Below are 27,066 nucleotides of genomic sequence, written 5' to 3' on the forward strand. Positions count from 1 at the left end.
CCCTCACCCTGGTGGGCTCCACCCTTCCTCTGCACATACACACAGTGTCCCAGGCCCTGTGGCTGGCAAGTCCAACACATGCAAAAACCCCTCTGACAGCCCAGGGAAAGCAGTGTGAGGTGCAGCAGTGTGACATGCTCCACAACATCCATGGCTTTTCCATGGCTTGCATTTACACAATGGGTCTTTCACTTAATAGAACATCATCAGCGAAGGCCTGTTTCCCAAACCAGCGGTTGCAGGAGACCTGCAAAGCTCAACAATACCTCAAGGGCACAGCCTAGCTTTCAAACATCCTGCACAAGGGACTGCCAATGAGTTATCCCATGGCTTGGGGTAAAAATATGCCCAGTTTATCATTATTATTACTAGACAGCAGGGGTAAAAACACTCCTTTATTTTCCCTTTTTAATTATTATTACTAGCTTTCTGGGAGACATGTTGACTCCTAAAGAGCTTGTCATGGGCTGTACAGTGCAGCACAGCCCCAAACATGGGTGAGATGCCCATCCCTTGGAAAAAAAAACTGCAGTAAAATCATGGTTTGGGTTCCATGGGACCTTAAAGCTCATCCAGTTCCAACCCCTGCCTCGGGCAGGGACACCTCCCCCTAGACCAGGTTGCTCCAAACTCCGTCCAGCCTGGCCTTGAAGACTGCCAGGGATGGGGCAGCCACAGCTTCTCTGGGCACCCTGTGCCAGTGCCTCAGCACCCTCACAGGGAAGAGCTTCTTCCTCGTCTCTAATCTAAATCCCCCTTCTGTCAGGTTAAAGCCATTCCCCCTTGTCCTGTCACTACAAGCCCTTGTAAAAAGCCCCTCTCCATGTTTATTGTAGCCCCTTTAGGCACTGGAGCTGCACTAAGGTCTCCCCAAGAGCCTTCTGTTCCCCAGGCTGCACAAGCCCAGCTCTCTCAGCCCATCTTCAAAGCAGAGGTTCCAGCTAGAGCTGTTCCCAAATGAGCACTCTCGTGACTCAAAAAAAGCAAAAAAAAAAAAAAAAAAAGGAAAAAGTTACAGAATGGCTCTAAACCACCCCGGGCTGAGTCACCGAGTTTGCCAGGTGCTGACTGCTTGCAAACAAGGATGGAAACAATGCGGGGGCAGGACATGAGCCGGATCCTGTGCTTCCTCACAGCTCTCCCATTGTCCAGGAGAACAATCCCAACACTAGCCGGAGAGGGAAGGGCCTTCGACGAGGCCAGGGTGAGAGATGGGTCTCCTGGGCTAGTGTAAGCAGAGGAGGTCAGGAAAACTAAGCGGGTTTTGCAGCCCCACCATTGCACGGATGCACAGACATGTGCCCATAGCAGTTCCTGCAGCATACAGAGAGCTTTGCACCCCTATATCCCCAAGGAAGCACACTTCAGCTACCACAGAAAGCTTTTTAGATGGACCATTAACAAGCCAAGGGTTTGGAAGCAGATTTATGCTCCCATTTGTAAACAGGCTCATGAAAAGCACCCTTGGAGGGGTGGAAATCAAGGGGGGATTTTTCTTTTTAAGACTGGATTAACACTTAAAAGTTCCCATTATAAGGAGGGAAAACACATAAATGGACCATGGGACAATTTGAGAAGGAAAATACTGCATCAAAATAAATACACACACACATACACACACACACACACCCCATACAGCTAGGGTGCCATTCCCTATTCCCTTTGAGGCCACGTGCAGTGACAGTGCGGCCAGGGCAGCCCAGGCTAGTGATGCTTGCCTGACCTCCACTCACATCTTCTCCTGGGCATTATCCAGGTTTCTCCTTCACTTCCCATTTGGAGGGGTCTGGATTGCAAACATCACTCAGACCCTGCTCATGATATGGGGACAAAGCCAGAGAGCAGTAGCTGCAGTGCCCGAGTATCCTTGACAGCAGCATCCAGGGCACACGGTCCTTCCCCATCCCTGTGTTGTGGGAAAGGAAAGGGCCCGAATCCACCAAAGGAACATTTTGGCTAATAATGTCTAATTAAGACTTCCATTAAAACCCATCACACTCATTAGAAAAAATATTTAGCAAGGCTTTCTGGACATTTTCCTTGCAAAATTATCACAGAGGTTAATGGATGTCTTCATTAAGGCATAATTTAAGAAAAATCACACTTTTTTTTTTTCCCTTTCTTTCTTTTTTCTTTTTGGAGGCGCAATGATTCAAACGCTTCCCCTCTGCAGCGTGGCCGTCGTAAAACTGGGCTGCCTGTTCCACCCAGTGGTGGAAGCAGGGAGATGGCTGCCAGGCAAAGGCAAAGCCCCTCCAACAAAGGGGAGCGTCCCTCCATCCCTCCCTCTGGCATCCCTGGGAAGAGCTGGGAGAGCTGCCACTTTCTCAGTAGTCAGAGGTTTGTGGCTCAGCTAAACACAGAATAAAACACTCTCTGCTGCCATTAGGTGTGGAAGGGTGCACGGATGCTCTCACTTTGGTCTAAAATCAGGTTTTCTGATGGTTAATGTCTACCAGGCACCCAAACCCTGGGGGAGCAGAAGTGCAGCCCCAGTGTGCCAGCACACTGCCCAGCCACCCGTTCTTTGGGTGTTGAAGTGGAGAAAAGCTTGAAATCCCACTTCCAAACACACAAAGAAACGTCTTCCCCACAAAGCCACCTAAAGGATCGTGAGCATCAATTGCAGCCGCAGAGTTTCCCTTCCATCCAAGCTGTCGGGCACGCATCCCTGCTGGTGCAGCGACCATGTGTCCGTAAGTACAGATTGAGACAGAAAGGTCTGGAAACAAACTGTTTGACCTTGTCCTGGTCTCCGGGAAAGAGCTTGAGGAAGCTTAAAGCAGGTTTTAAGCCCAATTATTTAAGATTGCAGGTGGGGTTCTTCATAGGGATCCCAGCCCTCAATGTACCCATCCCGCTCTGGGACGCTGCCAGCCCCATCACATATCCTGTCATAGGACAGGGCCAGATGCCATTGTGCCATTGCGCCCTAGGGACACCAGAGCACCCCTCCAACCCCTCCACCTTGCCACAGCCACCAAACCAGGGATGGGGAGAGGGTTGCACTTCCTAAAGCAAGCTGGGAAGCTGTGGCTCCGCTAAACCAAATCCAAGGGAAGGAAAAAGGAGAGATGGGCAGGGCAAACACTTTCTTTTTACCTCTTTGTTTTTCCCTTCCTGTTTTAGAGGATAAAGTGCTCAAAAAGAGATCACCTGTGGGCCAGGCAAGCTGGAATGAGATGCTGAAGAGAAAGCAGTGGGGAAGCAAAGAGGCAGTGAGGTCTTTCTGCAGCCCCTGCAATGCTTGGAGTGCTCACCCTGATCCAGGTGCCAGGGCAGCTAGGCATGAAACTGCATCATCCCGGAACAGATATACCCCAAAGCACAGAGGAGGAGGGCTCTGTATCCCCAAGACACAGTGAGGCAGCTCACAGCCTCCCTTGCTGCTATCCACCCATGCAACAAAACCATCATCATCTTCTTCACCCAATGAAACCTCTACTGGGTGCCACACACAGTACAGGGGCACTGGATCAGAACATGGTGCATGAAAAAGGTAGGCAAAGGGACAGCCAGACAGAACAAAAAGACCCAGTTCTCAGCACAAGCAATGATTTGATCTGGAAAACTTGATGCTTCCCTGGGTTTAAGTGTTAGCAAATTATTCTACTAATAATTACAAAATGTTCCTAATTATTATTAAAAACAAAATCACTTTATAAATCCCATGCTCCGCTATTGTTTCCAGCCTTCTGTGGTGGATAAATAATGGAAATCAATAATTATCACCAGAGCTGCTCAGTGGGAAGGGAGGATAATGGGGGAACTAGCATGGGGCTGCTTGCTCCTTGACATTCCACTGGTAGGAAATTTACCCCCCACAACTCCTTTCCCAAATCCAGCCCTCCGTGCACAAGGAAGGAGAGAAGGCCAAACACAGAAAGGAGACAAAGAAGCCAATGGGATGCAGATCACTAAAATAAACCCGCACACACACACAAAGCTTTGGCAAAGTCTTGGCAAAGCCTGGTGCATGGCAGCTGAAAAAGGGCTGGGGGACCTGCAGATGGGGAAGGGGACTGGCTGCCTTGCAGAAAGCTGGGATGCCTGGGAGCAACGATGCTTGAGGAGCAGTTTCTGCCTCACAGGCATCACAGCCCAGCTTTGCTCTTGTGGTTTGGGTTTAGTTTTTATTTTGCCACCCCTGCTAGCTCAGCTGTTGCAAGCAAGCAGGTCGGTTCATTATCCCAAGCTGCAGCAGCTTGGACGCTCCTGACCACACCACGAAAGGAATTTGCCAGTAGGGAAAACACAAAGGCAAGAGAAGCTTGCGAAGCAGCAGGACCACCCTCACCCCTTCTCCCTGGGTTTATAAATCTTTTATAAAGTAAAAAGATTCAGCACAAAGCTGATTCAGACCCAGACTTCTTCGCTGGCTTCTCTGTGCAACTGAATTATCGCCTGGTACTGAGAAGGTCAGAGAGAAAGAACGCGTGATTCCAGAGGACAAAAGTACAGTGCCCCATCCTCAAAATCAAAAGGGATAAAAGCCAAGACACTCGCAACTGCCATCATTCTAGCGAGGGGTTACCTTGCCATCATTAGGTTTCAGAGTAAAACACCAGCAGAGAAAGGGTTTAATCATCTTCCTTGAGGAGAACAAGCAAAATCCACCCAGCACGCTCATCCAAGGTCTCAAATGATTTCCCTGGCCTCCCAGTGATCCCCACTCCCGCTTTTCCTCCCACCTCCTCACCAGCAAAATGATGCATTACACCTTGACCATGCAAGGAAGCCATAAAGCAAGGCTGAGGGACAGAGCAGAGCAAGATGAATGGATTTAATATCAACCCGAACTGAGCATGGGCTATCGCACCAAATGAATTATTCATTTTGAATTCAGTAACAGCCTCCATTTCACATTGACCCACAAGCTCTCACGGGCATGAGATGCCGAAGAGGATGGGGTAGGCAGTCCAGTGGGTTTTAGGGTATGGCATGCCATCTCCCATATGAGAGCAACACAACTCCACACCAGCCAGGAGGTCTGTGCCAAACCCAAACAGCCTGGGATGGAAATGAAAACCAGGCAAGATGGATAAAGAAAACCTCCCTCCACCCCCACCTTAGTGATGTGTTGGTAATGACCCCTCATCACTTTGACCCTAACACACAACAATAATCTCTTCGGGACTCAAAATACCCCCAGATGAAGATTGCATCCTGCCTGTGCCTTTTGCGAACGGCTAAGTGCCGATAAAAGCTGGTATTAATGAATCCCTCAGCGGCCCCGAGCTCTGCTGTCAGCACGAAACCACTCCAGTCTAATAGCCCCATGACAAACGCAGCCTCTATCCCTGGGGGTGGGAGGGATGAGAGAGGACTGAGGGGGGGGCTAAACAATTCAACCCTAATTTTTCCCCACCACTTTAGAATTAAGCCCATTTTGTCAGCCTTAAAATACCAAGAGATTTTTTACTTCTTTTTTCCTTGGTGACAATTCCCCTGGGTTTGTTAAGTGGCTCATCTCAAGCCAACGAAGGCTTTGAGCAGATGTCAGGAGCACGTGGCTCCTGGGAGCTGGGGTCTAATTCTGGCAGCATCTCTGCGAGGTGAGCCCAGCAGATGAAGGCGGCAGAGGAATGCAATCCCTTCAAAAGCACCAAGACAAATAGAAAACCAACAAATTATTATGACTAAACCTTGTGATGTGACACCTCATGCTCACCAGAAGGGCAGCAGTGTGCCCAGGGCCTTGCAGTATCTCCAAGGTCTAAAGGGCTACAAGGAGAAACTTGTTGGCCAAAGGGTGCACACGAGCTACAGAGAAGACGGAGTCCAACCCAAGGTCAGATTTCTATTCAAATGCAGTTAATTTTTCCAGCAGTCCTAACGTAAGCTCTGGCTCAGGCTTTTAGGACTGGTTTTAATGAACCTTCAGGAGGGGCTGGCAGGTTTAGTGGTTTTGGGTTCCTCGTGCGAACTTCAAACTCACATGTCCCACTTACAACCCTAGCCTCTCATCTATCACCCCAACATGGGAACTGGGAAATACTCTCATAGGACTGGGAGAGGGGAGTTATGGGAGCTCTGCTCTAAAGACAACATCATACCAGCACCCAACAGTGCCCACAGGATCATCAAAAAAACATCGTCTCATCATCACACATATGCTTGGTGCTATTTAATCACCTGCTTGGTCTGCATCCACAGCATACTTTGGTGCCTTTCAGGATCCCAGATTATGTCAGTCAATCCATAAAAGACATTTCTACTGCCTTAGGCCTGACAGAATCCTGAATTTTCCCTCAAGGAGCCCGAATGCAAAGCATGCTCCCCATGCAAGGCAAAACGCTCACTAGAAGCTCTGCAGAGCCCACATTAGGGCAGCACAAGGGGTTTCTCCTTCAGCATCAGCACTGCTGAGGAGTGAGAGCACAGCTGGAGACAAGTGATGTGGCACAGAGAACTCAGCAAATTCCCAATGTACAGGGGTCTGGTCAGCGCAGCTTTGATGGCATAAACACACCATGACTGGTTTGGGGTTTGCATGAGAAAAGGAAACAAAAGAAGCCATGGAGATAGGCCTAATGCCCACCCTGAGCAGGTTTGCTCCCATGCCTCTTTATAGAGTCCTAGAATGGTTTGAGTTGGAAGGGACCTTAAAGCTCATTCAGTTCCAACCCCCTGCCATGGGTAGGGACACCTTCCACTAGACCAGGTTGCACCAAGCCCCGTCCAACCTGGCCTTGAACACTGCCAGGGATGGGGCAGCCACAGCTTCTCTGGGCACCCTGTGGCAGCACCTCAGCACCCTCACAGGGAAGAATTTATATCTAACCTAAATCTCCCCTCTGCCTGGTTAAAGCTGTTTCCCCTTTTCCTGTCACTACAAGCCCTTGTAAAAAGCCCCCCTCCAGATTTCTTGTAGAATCTTGTGTCCTCCTATCCCCCATTCTCTGCCTTGTCCCATACAACAAGCACTGGGTAGGTGCAACAATCTCCTCCTGGGAAGTTAGAAGCATTCAAGACCCCAACTTTCTCCACCACCCCAGGCAGCAGTAGATAGAATGGTCAACATCACTGAAACCTGCAGCAGTTTTACATTATCGTTTTCCCCACATTTCTGGCAAAATGACATTATTTCCCAATTCCAGTCTTTAGTTAAAATGATTATTTATTTTTCAATGACGAGAAAATGTCATTTTGCCATAAAACCATGTGTGCTTTCTGTTTGTTTATTCAATAGTAGAGGAACGTCTCGCCAGAAACACTTCGGTTTGCAGAGCCCTCCCTCCAACAGAGCACTTTAGATCCTCATGGGAATCCATCTCCTAGTGGGAGCAAAATCACATTCAAGATCAACCACAAAACTGAAAGGATCCACCAGCGATGCTACTTGATGGGAAAGCAAGGACTCTGGTCCTTTCCCAGTTGTTGCAGCCCTGGCACAGGAAGGCATCGCCGTCCCTACACTGGCCAGGCAGGAGTGTAGCTTTTCATGGTGAACACCTACACAAGTTCCTAGGTTTAAAGCAGATGAACAAACAAGTTTCTCCATAGCTTGAATCCTAACTTCGCCATTTTCATGAAGAAGACACGCATGATGGCCACCCCAAGGAGCATCACATCCAAGCCTGCTACACTTGCTGCCACCTGCACCAAAAGAGGTTCAAGTCAGACCTCTTCCCATCACTCTCCCTCCTCCAAAACCAACCCTAAAGCCCTTTGACACCTGTCTTTAACCTTCTTCTTCCCAAGATGGTGGTGCCTACCTTCTGGAAAGCACTAATGAAATGAGGTTAGCTTCTCATGCAAAAAGACCTCTCCTTTTCCCTCACTCCAAACAGCATACAAAAAAAAAAAAACAAAACCATCTTAACTGTGAAGAGACAGAAAGGGCAGCAAATAAAGCCAATCCTCCAACAGTAGTTGGGAAATATTCATCAGAACAGCGAAAGGAGATGAAAAGCAGCGAGTGCTGTTTTTATTTTATATTTATAACCCTGTGCTATGGAGGCCTCCAGCAGGCAGCAGCGGGCTGGGGAAACCCAAAAAACACAGCAAAAAAAATTCAAACCAATTAATGCTGAAAATCAGAGCAGCTTCGCTGCAGCCGGGCCCAACAGCAGCTCCCGGCTCCCGCAGCTCTGCTGGGGGAATAACAAGGCAGATGAAAGCGGCTCTGCTTGCGCGGCACTTTGAAGGTAACAGATCACAGAGGAGGCTTCCAGCGGGCTCGCAGCAGCAACTGCTCATGGAGTTTGGCCATGGACTGACCGGAGCACACTAAGAAGACACAGGTTGACTGCTCCCAAATCCCTGCCTGGTCCCCAGAGCAACACTGCTTCGCAGCAGGTAAACGGTGCAGAGCCCATTTCACAACAGGCATTACCCAAAGGAGCTTGTCTGGGGACAAACATTTTGTTAAGCAAAGCTCAAAACCGATAGAAGCACCTTGTTAGCCAAAATCAGCCTTACCTTTGCAAGCCACATTGTTCTCCGGCTCATAACCAGCCTTGCACGTACAGCGGCCGATGGGGACCATCCACTCCCCATCCCCATTGCAGTACAGTTTGATGGGCACATCCACCTCCTCAGCATTGGGGATGCAGGTGCCACGGGCAGTCACTAGAGAGGTGCTCTCCGCTCCTGTCATCGTCTCTGGGAAGATGGCAAAGTTCTGCACCACGCTGGGGCACTTCTTGAAGAAGACCCTGACAGACAGCAGAGACATACAAGCCCCATAGTCCTGGAAAGCCAGGTAAAAGCCATTGCGGGTCAGGGGCCCGAAACTTCTCACTTCTGTGTTCACCTTCATCAACCTGCCACCAAAGTCCACCTGGGAGAAGCTCTCGTCAGCAGCAATGGTGTCCACTTTGAGGTAGGGTGCCTCTGTCCAGAAGGCAGACTTCTTGGTGGCAATGACAGAGTCTGTCTCGTAGTAGTAGAGGTTGAAAGTCTCTTTGCAGGAGCCAGGGACGTTGGGGAGGCTGCTGCAGTCCCGCACAGTGAAGCGCATCTCGGTGTAGATGCGGTGAGCTCCACGCCGGTTGATGAACGTGGTGAGGAGCCAGTTGTTCTGGTTGGGCTCGAAGACATTGCACACCTGGTACGTACGGATGGTGTTGAGGTTTTCGTCGTAGCCACTGACTTCTTCCCACTGCAGAAAGAAGGGAGAAGTGATAAGATGGAGGTAGAAGGGCTGGCAGTGGCCCATGAGCCATGGAGGTGCTACTCACTCTGCACAAGACTGGAAAGAGAATCCTAAAGCCCAAAAGAGACTAGAAACATAGTCAGGGACACACAACAGGATGCATGGGCAGAAACACCACCTGGGACAGCATCAGAAGAAATCCTCACCCTCCTGCCCCTGCTTGTCTCCCTCCATCGCTCCCATCTGAACATCTTTTCCATGTAACCATCTTAGCTGCCCTGAGAAGATGTAAAAATGGAAAGAAATACACTCCAGGTATGGGGAGGTAAGAAGAAAAGCAGCACACAAGGATACAGCTTCATTAAAGCCTAAGCCAGCACATGCGCTGGAGAGTGAGGCTGACCCCAGGCTCTCAGCACGATGGGATCATTTCCCCTGGGAAAGAAAACTAACTAAATAAAACATCACTGCTGCAGAGAGACAGAATATAGATTTGCAATTCGATTTATAGAAGGGCATTAATATAATCCAGGCTACAATTTCAATTAAGGGACAGCGGCAAACTGTGAATAGTCTGTGATGGCATTAGAGTCCTACAGACTGATTTACAACCTCATAATCCATTCATTCTAACTAATCCATGTTTACAGTCTCTTCATAACAGCGTTACTCGTATGACAATCTTTAAACAGCACTCTGAATATCATGCATAACTTCCAGGAGTGATGCTATGGCAGCACTCCTGGGTGTTTGTGCCTACATGGGGATACAACGGCAGATGGTTGATGCCAACCTGCTCTGTCACGTTGAGTCTTCCCAAAGAGCTCATGTACCACAACCAATCCTGTAACCCTGATTTTGCCATCTTTCATTTTCCATTTAACAACCACTTTCCTCACCTACTCCGCAAGCTTCTCCCTTGTAAAACACAGCCCTGATGTAAAAAATCACAGGTTCTTATTTTGTTTTCAAAGCAGGGTCCTCCTCATGCTGCCAAGAAGTGCAGCAGAATGCTTGCTCCTGGGTCCACCTACTCAGCTCCACTAAGTTTAAGCAATGATCACAGCTCAGGGTTGCATGTTGTTGTTAAACAATGTTTACCAAGACAGCAATAAACTCTCACACATCCAGCTGAGTGCTCTCCCTTCTCATTCTGTACCATGAAAGCACTGCAAAAAAACCCTCTCCACCATGGACAAAATGTGTGAATTCACTTCCCTTTCATTATCAGACACCTTTTCACATGAGAAAGGTTCTCCCCAAACCAAGGGGGCTGGCATTGTTCCCCGGTCCCAGTTTCCACCTGGGATGTGCATTACAGCCCTGTCATCCAATCAACACCGGATGACAAGCTCTCTTCCTGCACTCACACCAGCTCCACTGTCTTTGCTGAGGGAATCCTTCCCTTCACTCCACCCGCCAGCTCCTACACCCCAGCCAGGTGCATGGGAGGGGGGACATGACCTGTTATCCTTTATTCCCAGTGCCCATCTGAGAGCCAGCTCTCTCGCCAGATCCTTCTACGGAGCATCTCCTGAGCTTTGCTGCTTTCCTTTGCGGGAGGGCTGTAAACAGCCTCAAAACTCGGAGCCAAAACCTGCCAGCAGACCCTACCCGCACTTCAAGCACCCAGCACATGGTGCTGGAAATAACACGTAATGCCACTTGGAAAACCCTCCTGAGGGTTTGGGGCCAGACCCATATGCTCCCTTGGGAATCCCTTGAGTTCAGCAAGGGATGAATCCTGCAACCAGGCACTGAAGAGCAGCAGGTGCCTGTGTCTGAAAAGACCCACAGTGCCAGCAGCTGCTGCCATCAATGCTCTAACAGCAACAAATGCATCATTTTGACGAGATCCCACTAAATAATTCACAGGGAGCTGGAGATTAAGACAATGTTATTCTATGTCTCTACTGAGATTTAAAGTGCATCCAGTGGGGAGAGCAGAAGGACAGCCCACACCCCACTGCAGCCAGTCCTCAGCGACCACAGCCCCTGCTGTCCAGCTGGCATCTGAGCCCCAGCACTAATGTCAGCATCCCCGCTGAGCCCCAGGGCACATCTGTGAGCCAGGGTGAACAGTTACTCTCAGAGCTCAGCCCAGCACAGGGGGATACCACTACCCAAAGGGACTCAAAGCCTGCACACAGCCCATGCTGATGGCAACCCCAGCATCAAGAGAGGTGGCTCATCAAATCTCTGCACCTCCAGCCCCAAGAGGAATGAGAGGAATGTGGCAGAAAGAGATGACACTCCAGCAGTAGCCAGGAGCCCCTCCCCCACCCCCTCTCTCCTGCCCCAAGGTGCAGGAAGGTTCCATTTATAGATGGCAGCTACTCTTCTCCCTAACAAGCAGAAATTCATACATGTATCTTAGCATCTCTAAGCCAGGTTGCTTGGATGGGTGACACTCTGCAAACCCTGGCACCCACACTCTGGAGAGGCTTGACCAAATACTGGCCATTATCACTGGACAAGCCAAGAAGTGATACAAATTTGCCCCCTAATATTTGTTGTGAGCTATTAAATGGGACAAATCCTAACACTAAGAGCTGTAACCAACCAGCTCATAAAGACTACTGCATGCCTGGAGCAAAAGGTGTGCAGCCTCATTTCTTTCGAGGATCTGGCCAAGTCAGTCACACCCTAATGAAGATGCAGGCTGGCATCCTTTCCCTTTTGGTGACATGTACTGGAGGCCCTGGGGACAGACTCTGCTGCTGTACTCATCCCTGCCTAATCAGATGCCTGTACTACCATGATGCCCATCTATCAGCTCACATCTCCTCCTACCACCACTTCTCTTCCCCACTGGCTGAGTCTCTCACTTTCTCTGCCAGGGGAATGTGAGTCAGGTTATTTTATGCTTCCATTCCTCAAAGGCTCGTATTATATAAAAAAGATGTTTTAAGTGCCTCAGGGTGTTTTGTTCCTCATTACTTCATAAAAGTGACATTAATAGCCAGGGAAGAGCACTGCCGAGTGCAATTATGGATGATGTTCCAGGTATGAAAGCTGTTTTGAGCCTACTAATGTTTCCTAATTACAAGCCTTTTGGCACAGGGAGAGGGAAGGCGTGAGCAGAGGGATGGAGAGTGGTGATGGGGATGGACCCTTCACCTGGGAAGAAGACAGGCAGGGGAGGAGAAACCAAGCAGATAGAGACCACCTTTGCTGAACTCCCAAGACTGGTTCAGGGAAGGGATGCTCAGCCCCAGACCAGCCATGCAGCTTTGCACAGATGTCCCATACTAGCCCAATGGGGCACCACTGTTCCCACTACAACTTCTTCAGCTCCCCACCTGCATTTTAAGTTAAATAGCCCATAAGAACCCCATGAGATCATGTAAGGATCAGCTGGACAAGAAACACTTACCCCTGAAGGCGGGTTGGCGGTCCAGCCCAGCTCGGCCGTCGCTGTCCGTGTATCCATCAAAGTTTCTGAAGAAACACAAGAAAAGGAAAGCAAACTATTCACTCCTGAAGTTTTCAATGACATTATGAGCTTGGAGCCACAGAAAAACATTCGGCTGGGTTCACAGAACATGCATCTGACCCTTGGAGCTGCTCAGAAATAAAGCAGCAGGTGCCCTAATACATCTAATGAACAGCTTCACTCCAGAGCAAATGGTGCAGGACAAGACTCTTTGCAGAGTCTCAGCCTGAACCAAGCCCATGCTACCATCTCTGACCCTCCCAACAGTGTTACCAAATAAAACTATTTAAAAACTAAGAAGGATGCTGCATTTCAAGGAGTCATTACATGCACATACAAAACCCCATTCAGGCCCGTGAGTTTGCATTAACTCCTTGGAAGCAGCAGGAGACAGGGGGAAAGACTCCTACCACAGGCAGAGCCCACCCTCTCCTCCAGAACCTCCATATGGGCTTTTCAAGTGGGTCCCATTCAACTTGTTCGCAGCTACTTGCTTCGCCCTGCAACACCAGACATCCCCTTTTATGCACTGCAGCTGTCTGGTGCCCTGAGTTGCCCTGGCACACAGTTGTTATTTGTCAGAGTGATTTCATATAAGCAAATAAAAATCACACTGTTTGAGCCGGTTTAGTCTGCTAGGGGTCTTCAGATGGAGAATTTGGTGGGAAATGTTTAGAAGCTGTAATACAGCTGACATATCCCCACTTTCAGTCTTTAAAAATAAAACCCAACAAAACACAAGAAGAATAACAGCGAGAGCAACAACATATAGAAACAGATGGGGAAAATGCTCCAGGTTTTATTTATTTGTTTGCAGCAAGCAGACATGCAGATTCATTTCCTCAGTTCTTGTGTCTCGAACAAGCAGGAGGAGGAGATGCTGGCACAGCCGAGCACCTCCCGTCGTTCCCCTTTCCCAGGTATTCATGGCAGCTTTACAGTGCCAGGAAAATGGGTGCAACCAGAGAAATAAAGGTCAGGAAATAAAAATCAGCCCAGGAACATGAACTGCCGCTGGACCGCTGTTTTTAATCTCTCCACGCCTGCTCCAGCAATTGCATGAGGGAAATGAGACTCCTATTAATCTTCCCACCCCTCCCTTTGCTGGCTGCTCTGGGATGGGAAGCCAGAGAAGCGTGACCAGGAACTCCCCACCCTGCTACAACTGATAAATGCTCTAACAAAATCCCTGCCGGAGCTGCTGGCCCAGCCTGGCTTCCAGAGGTAAGCATAGCCGTGGAGGGAGGGAGAGCAAGGCAACTGCCCCAAAGAGAGAAGGAAAGGGTGCTCGGGAGCATGCAAGGCTTCTGCGCCCCTAACCAATCCCAGGATGCTTCTGTGGCACTGCCAGGGAGCCTTCAAAGCCCACAGCACCCACTCATTCACCCCTACAGGGTACACAAAAGCATGGTGGCCTTCATGCTATCACAGCATGTTACTCCATACAGTTTCAGCCCTTTTCTGTTTGGCAGAAGCCAGATAATACAATCCCAGTTCCAACTCCTCAGGACCAGGGGCTCCAGACCTCCAGGAAGTTTCTGCTCACCACCAAGCCTTCCATCCCTTGCAAACAGCCCCACACCTCATTAAGTTGTCATTTAATGCTCACTATGGCCCTTCAAATAGCAGGCAGACGTGCCCATGCATAAATGGAAGCAAAGGCGGAAGCAAAAGGCCGTGCAAGCACCTCCCAGTCCCCCCTCCCAGCAGGGCTGTGCAGGGAAGAATGCTCTGAGAGCCCCTAAAATGATCTCTGCTTTTCCCCACAGCAAATGCAGTATCCTCGTGCCATGCACAGGAAACTGAGGCAGCAGAGTCCAGGGTGACGCAGGGAGCGTTGGCCAGCCTGGGACCCAGCTCACCCACCCCATGGTAAGTAAGGACACACTCAGTTACAGGAAAGGCACTTCTTGCAAGGGTTTGTTCAGGCAGCATTCTCACTCCATCATCTCCCTTCCTGTTCCACACACTTACAGCTTCCTTCTCCAAGCCATTGGGATGGGATTTGGGATTTTTTGGGGGGTGGGATGATGACAGAGGAATGTACTCCTGATAAAATACAGCTGCTGTGCAGGGCAGTAGCACACGAGGACCAGCGCTGCTCTGAGGCGACATCCACCAGGATCCCACCCAGGAGATCTCACCCCTTAGCTCCAGTTTCTCCCCAAAGGCTCTTTTGGAAAGAAAGCAGCAGCAGCAATGATCACTAAAGAGCAGACTTCAAAATAACTAATTAAATAAATAAATTAATTGAACACAGAGAAGCTTTCATTTGGAGGTTGTTGGAGCCCCAAGGGGACTGTGTGGCTGTGGCCAGGGAGGTTGCATTCACGAGGTTTCCACACTGATGCACATCTCACACTTCAACAGCTTTGTGTTTCTAAAGCAATTTGCACACCCAATGAAAAAGAGGGCTGAGAGCCACTGCTAAAAGTTTGACCCTCTACAGACCACCTCTTGCTCAGATTCTGCCCTGAAGCTGCCATATACAAGAAGATCCATAACCTGGTAAAGTGGTTTGGTTGGCTTGTTGTTTTTTTTTTACATAAACTGGCTAAATTTCAGCTCAAATTCCTGCTGAGCTCACCCTAACCCCGTGACTGCAGAGGCACTGGCACCAGAAAGACTCAGCTGAGCAATTTCCCATTGACCTCCGCTGCTTCCTCTTGGAGGAAATCTTGGCTTTTACTTCATTTTCTGGGAGGTTCAAGTAACCCCGTGACACCAGGGGAAATCCCACAGGGACGTTTACGGCCAGGCCACTTAGGGCTAAGGCTGCTGAGCACCCTCCTTCAGCACTGGGGGGGTTGCAGATGATGCTGCCTCTTGCCCTAGTTCCTTGCAAAGCAATGGGGGATGAGAGGAGGCTCTCAGTGCTCATGTCTCCATCTCTGGGCTGCAAAATATCACTACCAGTGTGCAGACACAGGGGTCGCTTCCCCCAGGCATCCAGCCCTTGGGAGCAGGCAAAGCAGGGGCAGGAAGTGAGATCCCTTTGCCTGCTAGCAAGGGGATTACTGCAGACCACTGCCTGAGTGGCATTAACCAGTGGAAAAGCCACACAGATACCTTGTACCTCTCCTCTTGCCTGCCTCATCCTGCTGTGAGGACCACTCCTTGTTATTTGGCACTGGGTATTAACGCTATCATCTCCCCATGCCTCCTACATCTAGCATGACACCATTAGCCACACCACATGAACCCCGTGCTGCCTGTTCACCTGCATCAGACAATCCCAGCACCTCCACTGTGCCAGCAGGCAGGCTCAGTGCCCACAGGGCAAATGCAGGTAAGGCGCTGCCCTTCCCTTGCCTGCTCAAGGTACAGCTACTCCAGCAACTCATTTCACACACGTGTGCAGAGCAGATGCCCAGGGGATGCTCTGCTCAGGAGGGAGCTCAATACAATTCACTCAGAGAAGTCTTCAGTACCTGAGCCTCCACTGAAGGCAGCTGACCAGGCTATAATGGCTGAAGTCCTCATTAGAGAGAAGACAAGCTCTGCTACCAAGAGCTTAGCTCTCAGAGTGAAGAATCTTCAGCTGTATACAGTAGATTTTCTTTAATGGACACATTACTTTAAACTAAGCCTTCACCATCTGTTCCAGTCCCTAATTATCAATACAAAAACAAACGTCTACTCACAATTACACTCATAACAAGTAAAGATGCCAGCAATTAGAATGCACCAGCATCCTCGCTGCTGAGCGGCACATCCATCTGTGACAGTGCTCATGCAATCCGGGCAGGGAGAACCGGCTGCCATCCCCGGCTCCCCTCACCCTCCTGTCCAAACCAGTGAGAGATGTGGCCAGAGCTGATGCCTGTGGTGGGATAAGCTGGATCTCAGAGAAGCAAAGGGAAGGGTGGCATCCTTCAAGTTACTCAGGCAAGAGTAGACAGGTGGGGAGCAGGGCAGCACAGGATCCACTGCAGGAGCTGATGCCACCTCACCAACCACCCTTCCCAACAGGATTTAAGCCTCTTCCAGAAAAACCTTTCTGAACTACCTAAACCAAAGTGAAACTTATTTCCTGAAACCCCCAGCTTGAAACCTGTATTTCAGATCTCTCCAGCAAAGAGGGCTCCTGCCAATCTCATCATAGAAGGTGGGACTTTTCCCTGGCAGGGTGCAAGGTCTGGCTACAGGCAGAGAGAGGCGGAAGAAAGGAGACCAACACAACTTGATCCTGTTTCAGCACTGTCATCTGGACAGAAAGAGGTGTGACAACAAATCTGTCCAGGGGGGCCATGAAGAAACTTCCAGGAGTACTGCACTCCTCAATAGATGCCTTGGGAACATGGTCCCTCTCCCAGAACAAGAAGCAACAGCTCTCGCTCCGACAACATAATGGCAGGAACCAGCCTAAGGCACTTAAAAGCAAATGCTTGGGCATATGCAAAGAGATGCAGGCATGTCTAAGATAACCAAGAGGAAAAAAGACAGAAATTAAGCAAAATAGGGAGAGAAGGCTTGGTAACAACAGATGGGTAGAAGGAGATTTGGAAAGGATGCCAGCTGCTGGGAATAAGCCCCCAAGATGCGTGGGGAGCAGAGGGGTGCATGTCAATAGCTGAACCTTCACAGGGAGACGGGAGGGCAGGCATTGAGCGAGAGGCAGCGCACATGTGGCCATGCAGGGCTCAAGTCTAGGGTCCAGGGTGACAGAGGATGCACTGTGGGTAAGATCTTCAGAAACTTGTCCTGATGTGCTACAGTACAAAGCTATCACTGGCGGGTTCACTGCATGGTCCAGCCCCAGGGCATGTCCTCTGGGCAGTCCCAGCCCCATAGCATGACTTCCTGAAGGGGAACAAAAGCAAAAGAGTTTTTTCCACAAGCAAAGCACCATATTTTCCCCTTTATTTCATGCTCATAAATGCCAAGCTTTCCTTCTACCTCCTCTTTCTCTCCCAGGAGCTTCAGCAAAATCAACCCAAGGCAAGCGCACAGCTTGGGAAGCTTCTGTCCAAGTTTGGTGACATTACCAGAAAAAGGGAACTATAAAGGAACAGAGCCAAGATGCTTTATTACAAAGACTAGTGCTAAATAATATCAACTGCTATGATGCCGCAAGCTCTGCCTTGCCATGGTTGTCATGACTTCAGGCCAAGCCCAGACTGCATCCATGGCTTTCATCACCATTAATTCATGATTGCATCACACCTCTCAACATCAATGGGAAGAAAGTCCCACAGGTGCCAGGGGAATAGTCTGAATTTAATTCTATTTCCCACAGATGAAGGGGTTCAAGCACACACCAGGAGGTTGCCTGAGTAATTCCAGGTGCTCTTCATGACATTGCTTCTGACCACAACATCCTATAATGTGGTCCAGGTTCACCCTTGCAAGGCTTCAATATACCCTGAGCTTGGACTAAGCTGGGAAAAAGCATGAACATGTGATGTGTGTGGCTTTGCCACAGGGACCAAGGCAGCAAGGTGCTGGGCACACATACCCCACAAAAAGCCTCTTCTGCAGGAGGACTCCCCATCTGGTTCCTGCTCCTAACTGAGAGGGAGCACTACTGCTCACCCCTTATGCCACAAAGGAGCCAGCAGCTACACTGCATGAATGCCATGACATCTCCAAGATGGTTTAATTACAGTGCTATAGAGGTAGGCAAGGTAAGAGCAGGATCAGCCTCTCTCCTTTGGTAAGAGCTGCTGCTCTGAACAGTTTCCTGAGAGCACCAGCTTCCAAAACAGCCTCTTACTGTATCTAAATACTTTCAATCAAAAATATTACAGCAACAACTAATTACATCCCATCATTCCCATAGCTCTCTGCCTTTAATGGTGCATTTTGCTGCTACGGAATGATGTTGAAACTGCTCTGGAAGTGCATAACGAGCTCTCCCTATCAATCTCCCGCGGGTTCGTTATGAAGGATTACCCACTGAATAACGAACCCGTCGAGAAGGGGGAGGATGTGCTAAACAACAACAAAACAAGTCAACACCCAGCATCTTCTGCCTGTGTTTTAAAGGAAACCACCAATGCTCTGGGGTCTACATGAACCTCTTGGGGTAGAGGAGCCTGCTCTGCAAAGACACCTCAACCATGACACTACCATCAATGGCCACCAGCCAGCATAAGAACATCTGTGGTGGCCAAGAAAGCCCTGCTTTTGGTTGGAAAAAAGAAAGAATTTATACATATACATATCAGCTGAGGACGAGTGTGTTGTGTCAATTTGTGATGGGATGCGTTAAGCTGTGGCTGCACAACACAGTCCTGGACCTCCTCTGGGATCCCTTGTCAATGGCATGGATTTCAGCATGCAATGAAGACGCATCACAGCAGGGCAGGCAATAACTTAATGAAGCTCAGATTTGGGGGTGTTTGCTCAGCAACTATATAACAACTTTATCAATAAGCCGCTGCCTGCTGTGACTGCAGGATGAAACGCTCTAATTACAAACAGCAAACACTACCCATATCAGGATATAGCAAATTGAAATATACTGGTTGATGTGCCTGAAAACAGACAGTAAAATACCTGCTTGAATTTCTGGAAGCGTATATGCATACGCACGGCAAACCCAGCATATCAGGCAAGAGCAAAGCACAGGAGAAAGACCCTCCACCAAGCCCATGTTTAACACCAGCTAAAAAAGTTCAGGAGGTGATGTAAAGTTTGGACCATAAGTCCCACTGACCAACACTCACTCCTCCCTGCACACCATGCAGAAGAGACCCAGCCCCAGCATTCCCTCTGGGTTTTCACACTTGGAAGGGGCTTGACCCAGCATGGGTACGTGGTGTTGGATGAGCTCAGCTGAAGCCATACAATCCATTAATTATAATCCTACCAAGGAGAGAGACAGTAAATCAAAGAGACAACCTGCCTGCAAATAAATTACACGGGGGAGGTGGAGGGGGAGAGGAATGGAGAGGAAAAGAGAAAGAACTGCAGAGGGAGAGATAAGGAAGAGGGAAGGAAACAGCAGCAAATTACCAAAACAAAAAGAGCACACATCACAGGGAAAAAGAAAAAGGGGACTAAATCACATACAAAGACAAGAGAGAGGAGATAGGGCTTTCAATACCTTTTGTTTTCTTAATTGTAAATCTACTTCAGAAAAACTGGGAACAAGTTTTAATCCACCAAGCTCAAACCCAGATATCGGATGCTAGGGGAGAATCTCAGGACAGCTTGTTACAGGTAATCCAATGTTTTCCAAATATAAAGGAGCTCATTTGCTCCTGTAAGTGACAAAAGTCAGTTGATGATATCATACTTTTTATAATTGCAAACAGGCCACAGGTATACAAAATCCACACACAGATCATAGTCCATGCCTAAGTATTTACAGATGGGAGCAGATGTGTTTGGCAACTCAAAATCAAGCAGCAACAAGGGCCGAGAGAGCACTTTAAGGAATGCTCTGGCCCACCAGGACAGAGCCAGCCATCCCAAGAGACATCCCTACTATCACCACCCAGGAGCACATGCCAAAGCAGATGAAGACTCAAGGTTGGGTGCCTGAGGACACTCTATCCCTTGTCACACAGTCAGGTGGTTTCAACATCAGATGGGCGCAGCACCTTGCATTCTGGACCTCTTGGGTAGAGACCTGCTGACTTGAACAACCATCTCACCAGTCAAGCAAGTGAGGAGGATCCAGTCCCCCAGCCCACCACAAACCCCAGGGGTAGCACAGCACCTTAAGGGATGGCAAGGATAAACCAAACATGGGATAGTGATGTCAGCAACTTCATGTTTCTGCTACTTTTCTGTAGCTCACTACTTGGTCATCAGCCATGTATAGCATTGGTTGCACATGGTGTGCTCCAGGCAGGTTGAATGGAAGCAAGCGAGCGAGCTCTATGAGAAGGATATTCTGCCAGGAGCTCTTCCCTTGAGAAGAGATAACTTGATCTTCATCATGCTATATATGAAAAGACAAGGAACCTCCCTAAAAGGAAATAAAATAAGAGCAGCATTTAGGATTTCACAGACAAGGACCATTGAAGCCTAATGAGTTCAGTGAAACTGGGATTTCCCTTGGAAAGGATAACCTTTAAATACAGAATTAGTCAACTAAGAAGACAGAGAAACCATAAACATCAATATCATCCGTGATTACACATGCTAGAATAAATAAAAAAGATGAATAGTCTTCATGTGTGGATACACAGGACATTCACCTGTGGAATTGCCTGAGGATCTCCGCAGCAGTATGCTCATACATGTCTTACAGCTGCACCATGCTTGGCTATGAAGCCAGTCTTCAAGACCTACTCCAGCAATGTCTCTGTGCTGGTGGTGCATGACGTTTTGCTGAGCTACTGCACCAGACCTATCCATGCAGCTCTGCTTCCCTGCTGGATTTATTTTGCCTTACTGTGGGATAGCACTGCCTATGAGGAAAGCTCTATAAACCCAAAACATTTATCCTACATTTCCCTTCTTGAGGGATTCAGGATGAGTCACAGTCTTGGACCATGTTCTCCAGGAAAGCTTTGTGCTCGCTACAAGAACATGCATCTCGCAGAGCCCTAAATCTAAAATGCCAGCCATAAAGAGCCCTCAAGACGAGAGATGCACCTGGCATAGTCCAGCTCCTATTTACTAGATCTGATTTTAAAATGTCAAAGGGATTCTGCATGAGCTATGAACATGACAGACTGCTCAGATGGCGAGCAAGCACTATCGGGGGACTGAAGCTTAGCAAACAGCATCCCTTCGCCCATGCGCATCTCCTCCCAACACATCCAGGGGCTTGGTGTTTCAGACACCAAAATCTGGGAGAAAAACCTCCCTTTTCACCCTGACAAACACCCTGACTGCCAACAGCCAAAGCCAGACTGCTTGGTCGAGCCAGAAAACAGTTTACTCCCCTTCCGAACCAAAATTAGAGGCTTGCAAAGAAAAATCCCGCTCTGGACAAGCCGGCGTGAAGCAAGCATGCAATGAGCTTGCTGGCACAGCCCAGCATAGAATAACGGCAGCCAGATTGATCCTGTATTTTTTAATGCAGCATCCAACACGTACTAAAGCCTTCAGGGAGGCCAGTCAATTATTCTTCAGGTGTAAATAATAACCAAACAATAGCAACAGTACTGCTGACATGAGGATGCATCCTGAACATCGTGCCCTGGGAGCCTCAGAGGGTGGAGAGGAGGGAAGGCAGGGTAGCACGTCTGGAAACATGCAGGGATGCTCTGACTGCCACTGGAGATGTGGAACTCGGCTCTGGCCTCAGCGTAGCACAGGCATCGAGGGGAGGAGGTGGAAATATTGAACCTCAAATGGAAGAAGCTGCAAAAGCTTGTTGGGAAGCGGCTCCCGCACCACCTCCCTCCCAGCACCGGCCGCCGTGCCGAGCATCAGCTCTACAGTTTTTGCACCATATGGAGTCATCTCACGAGTGCAAATGAGGCAAAGAGCACGAGAGGCAAAGTGAAATAAATCTGTGCCGCCACGGGGGCTGCTGGCAGCAAGGGAAAGCCTCTGGTGGGACACAAATGGGAGTGGAGGAGGCTCCACTGCATCCCCCTTTGGTGGAAAGCCAGCCCCATCACCTGCCATGTCCTCCCCACCATAAAGCTACACACATGGGAAAGGGAGGGAAAGGGGATGTAGCAAAACCAACAGGTCCATGACAAAGGGCACAGCACCCTGTGAGCAGACCCCAATGGGTTTTTTTTGCTCTGGCCCCACAACCAAACGCTGCTTCCCAAAATGTCCTGCAAACCCATCCCTTGGCTTTACAGGTTTGCCTGGAACTCACCTTTTTTCTGTCTTTTTATTTTTCTCCACTCTGATTTAGGCTAAAGAGCCAATGGCCAGGATCTGTAACTACCCTCCATCCTGTCCCCCAAAATTTTACTATCAATCTGAGCTATCTTTAGGTACGTATGCACGTGATAGCTGGTCCATTGAGTAAATAAAATGTGTTTGCCAAGGTGTCTAAACACCCATCCACACAAGGATGACACTGACAGGCCAGTGGAGCTGTGTTAAACCCTTGCCTAAAACTACTGACAGCTACAATCAACTGCAGTTACCCCTTTAGAAGGTGTTCTTCATTAATGGGGTGCACTGCAGGGGCTGCAGGACCCCTCTTCATAAGCTGTTGGTGCATAACCTGAACTGTGCCAGGAGCAGTGGGCAAACTGCTGCCTGCCTTCTCCTGCTCCTGGCCGTGCCAGCACGAGGCCCTATGTCCCCCAGGTTTCTCCCCACCAGGATCTGTACTCTGTGAGAAGAGGGGGAAAAAGGAACACTGCTGAAAGTCAGCCTTAGATCACAAGGTTTTGCTTAGGACTCGGCTTACGCCAAGCTTTTCCTGCAAGCTGCAGCTGACTGAACTGCTGCGTGTCCACAGCTCCCACCAGCTCTGGGAGGCAAGGAAGGAGGAAGAGAAGGATGCTGGCAGGAGGCACTGCTTGGCTGCTGGCCTGCCCAGCATCCTCTGCCTCCAGTGCCTGCACGGGTGCAAGCTGGGAGAAGGCTCTAGCATGAGGACAGCCATCTGTGTGCCAGGAGTGGTGCCAAGGCAAGGTTGGGGGATTGTTTTCCCTACACACACCCCAGGATGGTCTCCTTCCCAAATGCACAGGTAAAGATGACTTAACACATGGGTGACACCTCACCAAAACACTTAAGCATGGGGTTGCAAGGAGGTAAGCAAGGAGAAATCCACTTGAGGCACCTCCAGCAGCCCGCCAGTCCCTGGCCAGATCCCAGGGAGGTACCGAAGATCAACTGTGAGCAAGGGATGGTTCCAGCATGATCGGCAGAGCTCCATTTCATGCAACACCAGCTCTGCTCATTTTTAAAGCGGCACCATTGATGATAAAGTTCCCCCTAAACTCATCTCCATATCAACCTCTTCTCCTGATGACACTGACCCATCCTCCCTGATTGTAGTTTCCTTACTGAAATAAATCATTTTAAGTGCACGTTGTGCTCTGGGTCTCATTACTGTTCATCATCTTCTGCACAACGGAGCTGTCACATCTTCACAAACTCTGACACCTGGGTGACACAGAAGCAATTTGGGATGGCAGGCAGGTGGGGAGAAAGCACTCACAGCTCAGCAGGGCACCAGAAGCTTCCTATCCCTCTTCCCTGCAGCTTTCAGATGGTGGGCTCACGCTTTCCAGCCCCTCGTGGCACAAGAACTCAGAACAAAAGCACAAAGGCGCAACAAGAATGCAAGAAGGGATCATTGAAAGCAAGTACCAAGACGATGGAAGGATGTCAGGAGCAATGGCAGATGCACATTGATAGCCAAAAGCATCTTCCTTCAGCAGGGAAGCTTCCTCCAGAAGAGGTGTCAGAAACTCTTTCCTCCCCAGATTTAAATCAGAAACACCTACAGAAGGAAAGGAGGAAGAGCTGAGCACAGGGCAGCAAGATGGTCACCGAACCTTCTCTGTCATGGATCCTAGGCAGCACCACATTCAAGTCCTCATCACAGATGGGCGTTTCCAACTCCACCAGGTTACTCCAGATTAATATAGAACAGAAGATCACAGTCGCACTGCACATAGTACATTAAAAGCTCTATGCCAAAACCCGTGAGGACAGATCAGACAGAAGCAATGCAAAGGCGTTGTTTGCCTGTCACATCACTTTTGAAAGCCAAACACTCAGAAGTCACAAAAGGGAGCAATTAAGGCTGCTGCTGATCTTGTAGAGCCCACAAAGACAAGCCTGTGGGGTTTTTAATTGAGGAGTGTAAGTGCTACCAGTTTCCAGATGGCCAGCAGCCCCACGAGGGGCTGGAACCTGCTTGGTATCAAAGGCCAACGTCACTGGCAAGGAAGGAGCAGCTCATCCATTGCCATGCAGCTGACACCTGCATCCCTGCACATCAGCATGGCTCCCTAGGAAAAGGAGCTGTTTCCCAGTGCAGTTTTTAGGAGAGCACAAAGGTTGGATTTCCCAGGTACACAGCACCTACATACACCCCTGAGCACGGACATGGAAAAGATGTGCTGCTCTCATTCCTTCCATAAGGACAACACTTATGCTTGTCTCAATGTCTCCACCTCCGCCATCCCATCACAACCTCACTGGAAAACATCCCTCACTGCCCCAGTGCCCACAGCAGGAGGAGAATGCAGAAGGAGATGCAGGAGAAGAAGATCACGGACATGCATGCACACCAGGACATCTAACACTGCCAGGAAGGACACCCCAAGTGATTCCACAGGCTTTGCTCTTCTCTTCCACTATCTGACCCCAAAAACCGAACCAGCCCACTGCAGCCCAGCCTAAGAGACCCCGTATCCCCCCCTCTTTGCCCAGGGCACTTGCACACATGTTCGCACACGCCAGCACGGAGCAGGAGGGGAAGTCGTGTTGCAGAAATAACACAGGCACACAAACAAAAGAGCACAAGCCATTAATCTGGGTGAACCAAAGGAAATGAAATCATTATGTCTACAGCTACAACATCCCGAAGAACAAATTTCCTGCCTGGATAATAAATGGATTCTTTTGTTTCACGTTGGCCCCAACCACGTGAGTATCTTGGCCTATTCCTCATCCAAAACATCTTGCTGTATAAATACCCAGACGGGCTCGAGTTTCAGCTGCTAAAAATATGTTTTAATTACAATAATATATAATAACAAAAAAAACACCAAAAAGCGCTAGATCTACAAGCTCCCCTTGCCTCCTAAACAACCTCTGAAGGCTTTTCAGCATGCAGGCAGGCAAACAAAAAGTCAAAAAGTTGCCAATTACAGCTGAACAGCATAAATGCAATCTTTAAAAGTAAGACCAAGGCACACGAGAGGCAGCCCTGGGTTAATGCCCAGAATAAATAACCCCTGCCAGAAAGAGAAGTGATGGGTTCGTGAGCATTTGAAGCACTGATGCCCCGAAAGTACCTTGTAGGTACCTCCCAGAAGCAGGACAGGCACACCGAGAGCTGCTCCTGACCTCTAAAACCTCAGGGCTGTGCAGGTTTTCTTCTGAGCCAGGTTTTCTGCTGGTGCCTCACTAGTGCTTGGGATTTCTTAGCTAGATGGATGGGGAAATACAAGTTCTGGCTTCTCCTGGCCTGGCAAGGGTATGTGTCAGCTCTAGGAAAGGCTCTGGGGGTCTCAAGGGAATGCAGACTTCTAAGAGAGTTGTGTCAATTACTGGTTTCAACTGATACTTTAACTGCAACTCCACCAGATCACTCTGTTAAACCCATTTTTGCATCTATGTATTTTGCTTCTGACTTCAGCTTTTTTTCACTTGCCTTCCCAGTTTTACAAACACATAGCAAATGCTGCATCAAGTTTCAAAACAAGACATGGTTTTGAATCCAAACATCAAGCGCCTTAGTGCAAAAAAGTCCAAATTGTTTGGATGTTAAAGAGATAGATACTTCCATGAATGGAAACAAGCTCCAAAATCCCCCCAGCCTAGCAGGCACCTGGAGGCAAAAGATTCAACCAAGGCCATGACACTCAATCATAGCTCTTACGGTCCCTGGGTTGCACTTGCTCTCCATCACGCCACACATCCCAGCATCCCAAGGCAAAACACTCTTCAACTTCAAAGACAAGCTGAGGAAACCCTGTTTTAAAAGCTGGCTTGGTGCATCGCACCAGCAAAACTTCATTTTCCTTTGTGGGTCATCTTTAATGTCAATTATGTTATAGACACCGGGAGAAGTGTCCAAGCATAGCTGCTGCCTCATTCCAATTGCTTATCACCACTGTTTCTTCAAGGAAGGGGAGGAAAAAAATAAGAAAGTCCTTGGAAACTAAATATTTACACACCCACGTACGCTAATCCCAACGGATCCAAGGGTGGGAAGCCTATTTAAAAAGCCATCCCTAATTACTTTCCCATTTGAAAGGGAATAATCTGGTGATTAACTAGAGCGCTTTATGTTAGTAATCACATACTTTTGAAGAGGAATAATCTGCTGGTGTGTGCACAGACAGTACAGGGACCCAACAAGCAGTGCCATGAGCTGGAAGCACAGTGGGTTATTAGTGCAATACACAGATTTATCAAGAGCATCTTTGAAACCCTTTTTGCCGATGTATTAGCAAAACTAACTCTCTTATCAGACAATAAGGGAGTTTCTGCTGGTAAAAGGCTAAATAATCCAGACCAGGGGATGTACACAAGGATTTCCAAGGTCCCTCCTGCCACTGCAAAGCAAATAGCAATAATTCGCTAATTGGCAACAGCCGCTGCGCTGCTCAAGGAAAGGGCTGAAGCCTTCAGGATAGGTGAAAGTTTGATTATAAGACATGCATGGCAGATCATTTAGAGAAATAAAACCGCATTTGCTTTGCCACAGCCAGCTATTAAAAGTGGAGAATGTTATTTCAGGTAATAAAGAGCAAGACCTGAGGACCAGCCTGGGAATTCAAATTTATAGCCTGTATCAAATTCATACGCTGTAAAACTTCACCTAGTTTATAAGTTTCTCACCAACTTCATAAAACATGTTTTATTATTATTGTTTTCTGACTCTCCTGCCTTAATAAAATTCCTCTCCCAGCCCGTGTGGGTGTCGCATTATAAACATTTGCACTTTGATTCATTCAAGACTGAA

General features: G+C 48.8%; 1 protein-coding gene across 3 annotated transcripts in view; it reads right to left on the reverse strand.

Annotated features, from left to right (window-relative positions):
- Nucleotides 1–27,066, reverse strand: part of EPHB1 (EPH receptor B1) — a 77,674-nt gene that overhangs the window by 40,735 nt on the left and 9,873 nt on the right. For all 3 annotated transcript variants that reach the window (XM_061465235.1, XM_061465236.1, XM_061465237.1), the window contains exons 2-3: nucleotides 12,477–12,541; nucleotides 8,425–9,106 (exon numbers count right to left, since the gene is read on the reverse strand). In XM_061465235.1, the coding sequence (XP_061321219.1) occupies nucleotides 8,425–9,106; nucleotides 12,477–12,541 (747 nt within the window). The remainder of the gene's footprint in view (nucleotides 1–8,424; nucleotides 9,107–12,476; nucleotides 12,542–27,066) is intronic.

The sequence above is a fragment of the Pezoporus flaviventris genome, unplaced genomic scaffold, assembly GCF_033815535.1.
Source record: "Pezoporus flaviventris isolate CSIRO_AGI_PZ_B2104156 unplaced genomic scaffold, CSIRO_AGI_Pfla_v1 ptg000040l, whole genome shotgun sequence".
NCBI classification, from domain to species: Eukaryota; Metazoa; Chordata; class Aves; order Psittaciformes; family Psittacidae; genus Pezoporus; species Pezoporus flaviventris.